Source organism: Henckelia pumila, chromosome 3, assembly GCF_033568475.1.
Source record: "Henckelia pumila isolate YLH828 chromosome 3, ASM3356847v2, whole genome shotgun sequence".
Classification (NCBI taxonomy): domain Eukaryota; kingdom Viridiplantae; phylum Streptophyta; class Magnoliopsida; order Lamiales; family Gesneriaceae; genus Henckelia; species Henckelia pumila.
Window position 1 is genome coordinate 42,713,870 of NC_133122.1, and position 4,562 is coordinate 42,718,431.

At 35.1% G+C, this 4,562-nt stretch overlaps 1 protein-coding gene across 3 annotated transcripts; it reads right to left on the minus strand.

Annotated features, from left to right (window-relative positions):
- Window positions 1-647: 647 nt before the first annotated feature.
- LOC140891023 (uncharacterized) lies at window positions 648-3,541 on the minus strand. 3 transcript variants are annotated; one of them, XM_073299230.1, is made up of 2 exons: window positions 3,326-3,541; window positions 648-2,018 (listed from the first exon to the last, which is right to left on the minus strand). In XM_073299230.1, exon 2 carries the CDS (start codon window positions 2,013-2,015, stop codon window positions 933-935), a length of 1,083 nt encoding a protein of 360 aa, XP_073155331.1. In that variant the 5' UTR covers window positions 2,016-2,018; window positions 3,326-3,541; the 3' UTR covers window positions 648-932. The 3 variants fall into 3 exon arrangements, with proteins under 3 accessions (XP_073155331.1, XP_073155330.1, XP_073155332.1); XM_073299229.1 differs by having other exon boundaries at window positions 648-2,029; window positions 3,326-3,540; XM_073299231.1 differs by lacking the exon at window positions 3,326-3,541 and adding an exon at window positions 2,772-3,307.
- Between the last annotated feature and the right edge of the window lie 1,021 nt (window positions 3,542-4,562).

Consider the following 4,562-nt stretch of genomic DNA (forward strand, 5'->3'; position numbering starts at 1 on the left):
AGGGAATAGCATACTGTTCTAATTAAATTTATTATTTATTAATATTGGATTTTTAAAAAATATATTAGTTTTCAAAAGGATTTGACAGAGTTATCGAAACTGATTGAAATCATCAGTTTCAAATTGGTTGGATTTGTAAGCCGGAATTGGAGTGCCAAATAAATTTGTAAAATAGAATTTGCGACTGATTTTTGGCAAATAATATCAAATTATGTTTGAAATGTTCGCATGAATGATAATTATATTGAAATATTTTAAAATATAGTATGTTTGATTTAATGAAGTATTTTCTGGAATTGGTGAAAAGTTGAATCGAACTGCCGATGGAAAGTGCAGAAATCAATACCTATGTATATTTTTTAGAAAATAACTGAAAATGAATTGACTATTTTAGAGATTGAGGTAAAGAGACAATGGTAAACTGACTTTAAATCCCTAAAGTAAATAGTAGAAATAAGAAAGACATTGCTCATTAAAAAAAAAGACGATGGCCACCACCATACTGAAACAAGGTTAGAACATTATTCAGAGGTAGTAAATAAAAATCTGTAAGCACCATCACAAGCCTCAAGGAAATTATTATTGCATTCAATGAGATTGGTGTTTTCTCTCATTACAGAGTTTAAAAATACATAAAACAAGATATGGACCAGTAAAATGACATCTTCCATTGGTGAATTCACATAAAAATGTTAATAATAACATTACACCGCAATAAATGCGGATATTACAATTAAAAATTAAATCAAACAAGTGATTATTTACCCTCCACATTCCTGAGCTATCCTATCATACAACCCACAAAAGTATGGACTGCTAATGAGAAGTGTGCAGGGAGATGTTAAAAGTACAGTCAAGCCCTTCTACTCCTGTATCAAGGCCATATAATATTTTGATTTTGCAATCCCAACTCTGTGCAACAACATCACTACCTATCTCCCATCTTCATTTGGCTCTCTACGCCTTCTCCTCCTCTCTGTACGCCTCACAATGAAGCCACTTTGAGGACGCAGATGACCAGCCAGTGGCGTATCATTGTTTCCATCGCCTTCATTCCCATCATTGTCATCACCATCTGGATCGGAGGAATCAAATGCGCTCCCTGTGTGTTCATGATTCTGAACACCCCTACCTACTGTGCGGTTAGTGTCTCTTTCATCCCGCCTCACACCCCTATAAGGTCCACCATTATCTGGATAACCAAAAGCCTCCAAGAGAAGCAACAGAGACATTAAATCCCTATCAACTCCCACTTCAAAACCCCCATTCTGCTCCGTGGCATCTGCATCAAAACCCTCATCATCTGAATCGGAACCATAGTGGTTTCCCTCGATCACATAATCACCAAAAAACACTGCCCCTGGCATGGATGACCTTATGGTGCTAATCACATCTTCCCTTTCTCGCTCACGCTCCAGCCTACTCCACTTCTTTTCCAGAGCAGGATCCACTTCACGGGGCTTAGCAGAAGGGTGATCAGCCCTCATATGTTTTCTCAGCTCTTTGTATGTTCCAATGAACAAGCAGTTATCTTGCATGCAATTTCGTTTCATGGAGTTGAAATATTCTCGTGCAGGCTCCACGACTGTCCAGCCCTTCACTTGACCCCTACACAGTGGGCATGCAAGCTCCATGGCATCGCAATTCATGATAGACCAGCCAGATGACGGAGCCAAATCTGGATTATCGAGAGAATCTTGAAGAGGACAGTTGTCAGCAGAAGATCCTTTCGAGTATGCCTTCTTGTACTGATCGAGGCAGTTGGAATAGCGGAAGCTTGTCCCACACATGTAGGGATGGCAACCTTTGTCATGGGAGGAACACAAGAGAAGAACAGCATTGTGGGGACACTCCATGCACACCGAACACCTAGCACCTTTCCAGTCCTTTGCAATGCTTTTGGAGCAATTCTTCTCATGAATTCCCTCAGTGTGATCATAATTTGGTATGGGGTATGGCTTTGGCCTGCACTGTCTTGAGGTAATTCCCCGTCTTCCCCTGGAGCCTTTTGCCATTTTCTAAATAAAATCTGCACATCAGTGTTGCAAAAAATGGTTGTGGTTTTCAGACAAGTTGTATGAACAAAAGATAGTAGTCGAGTAACTCAACGCTTAATCAATTCCATAAAGAGGATAATAGTTTGTAATTCCCTCTGATAATCTAATTTTGATTTCAGTTTGCATTCATTAATAGGCCAGTGTGCAAATCTTACATTGTCCAAGATTGGACATGCATTTATTCTAGCTAAGGATTTCAAGAAAGTATGCGCCAGCACAAAGGAAATCAGTGACATGTTTTCTGTAATGCATCTTGTAATACATCATTAGATCATTAGGATTAACCAAGCCAACAAATAGCTGCCTCCAAAAAATACATAATATAATATAATCTATACCTATTTATTATGTAAGAGGTCCATAGCATGTTCTCTTGGATGGTCACAAAAAAAATTACAAAAAAATAAAATAAAAAACAAAACAAAACAAAACTTAACCGCACCCTTCAATTAGGTTAGGAAAAAAAAACGTGGGAAAGAGATTATTCAGTTATCCAACACCTTTCCTCGGTCACAATATCCATCTTTGCACTCCAAATCAAATACTAATATCGATTCACTTTAACAAAAGTATAATATATAAAAGTATAATTTTTTTTGTTACGTTACACACTCGGTGGCACTAGCACAAATAAAGAAAAGAGCAAAAGAAGGCTAGGAGTAAGGGTATGATCAACAGAGAGAGAGAAATCAAAATATAAGTTGAGTTTCATACTCGAAGATGCGATATAATGACAGAACCACGAAGCAAATCTTGTAGCTGAGGTTGTTCCAATTGAAAAGGATGCGGAATTAGAAAAGTATACAAAACCGATCACACATATCCACACACTCATTCGAACCATAAGATCAAAAAGTAGACATAGTGCCAAAATCAGGCACACCTACCAAGCTGAACAAAAACCGGAGCCAACAGGCGCTATAGCATAAGCAATTACAGAACATGTGCTATAGCATAATAAGGCATCCAGAACACGAAACAACGTGGTACAAGCAAAGAATCACGCAAGGCAACAGATAAGAAAATTCGATAAATTAGAGATCAATTATACAAAAATCTCAACCCTGTGACGGAAATGAACTGTCTTTGCAGTTACTTAAATTGAAAAATTACAAAGCTGGATGGGAACCATTAAAAAAATCAAATCAAATAAAAGATAAAGGCACCAAACCACGTGCCTCCGAAAGACTTCAATCATACATTACATCCGAGATCCTCAATCCCTGACCAGAAAATTAATATATTATCCAGAAACGAGAGCATCTTACCTAAGGATTAGCTTGGATATGGAGAATCGGTGGACGGGAAATTGAAAGTCGGGGTCAGCAACGGACAATTATAGCGGAGAGATCGAAGGAAGGAAATTATAGCGCTGCCATTTCTCAAAATTCAAGCTGCAGAAATCAAATCAAAGAAATCGAATTTTATCATGAAACAATAACTAATAAAAAATGGAGAGAACAATTTTGAAAGAAAGCGTGCCACATAAGGCTCTGTTTGGCTCACACTGGATCTAGGGGGGTCCGGATGCTCGGACATCTTTTGATTCTTTTCCTTTCTTTTCTTTTCTTTTTATTTATTAACATTAAATTAAATAAATCAATTTTATTTCTTTTTTATATCTATAAAAAAAATGTCTATAAAATATCATATTCTTTGCTTTTTTTGAATATATATAACTTATATATACCTGTATATTAAGTAAGACGTCCTTAGAGATACTAACATGGTCTCTTGGTACGACACTTAATTTTGAAATTTTAAATTATTTGAAAAAAAAAGTGGGAAATAACTAATATTATATATTATCTTTTAACTATTCCTTAAGGTTAATATTTTAACCCAAAAAACATTCATTTTGTGTTCCAATAAATTTATTAGAATTTTTTCGAAATTAATTTTAATTAAAAAAACACAACTCTTTCGTCACACACAACGGGTGTGTGCAAATGCGTTAGTTTTAGTTATTGCTTCAAAAAAATTAACAAACTAATTGATTATAGTTCAATTCTTTTCACATCTTTCAAAATTATTCTATAAATTTTTGGACCTAAAATATACTTTCATAGAGTACGTTTTTTGTAACACGTTTTCACGGATGAGTCTTGAGACTCATATTTAAAATGAAAAACAATATTTTCAATATAAACTATAATATTTTCATTAGTTATGTCAAATAAGAGATTCGTCTTATAAATTAACTCGTAAAAATGTCTTTAATATTTTTTGTGAAATATAATATACTAAATATGATTTTACAATATTCTTTAAATTTTAAAAAAAATAACATCATATATATATATATATATATAATACAGAGTGTAATTGGATTTTGTTTAAGGTGGAAGGACGACTTTTTTTTTATGACAAACACTTGTATGAACTGTTGCATGGGTCATGTTCGTGCGACTAATCCGAGTAAGATTAACCCATTTTTTTAACCCGTGAGATTCAATGGATCTTCGCGTTCTCAACCGCTTGTTCCCAGCTTCTCGATCGCTTCCA

Coding starts and splice junctions, on each gene's coding strand:
- LOC140891023 (XM_073299230.1), bottom strand. CDS start 2,015: ATGGCAAAAGGCTCCAGGGGAAGACGGGGAATTACCTCAAGACAGTGC.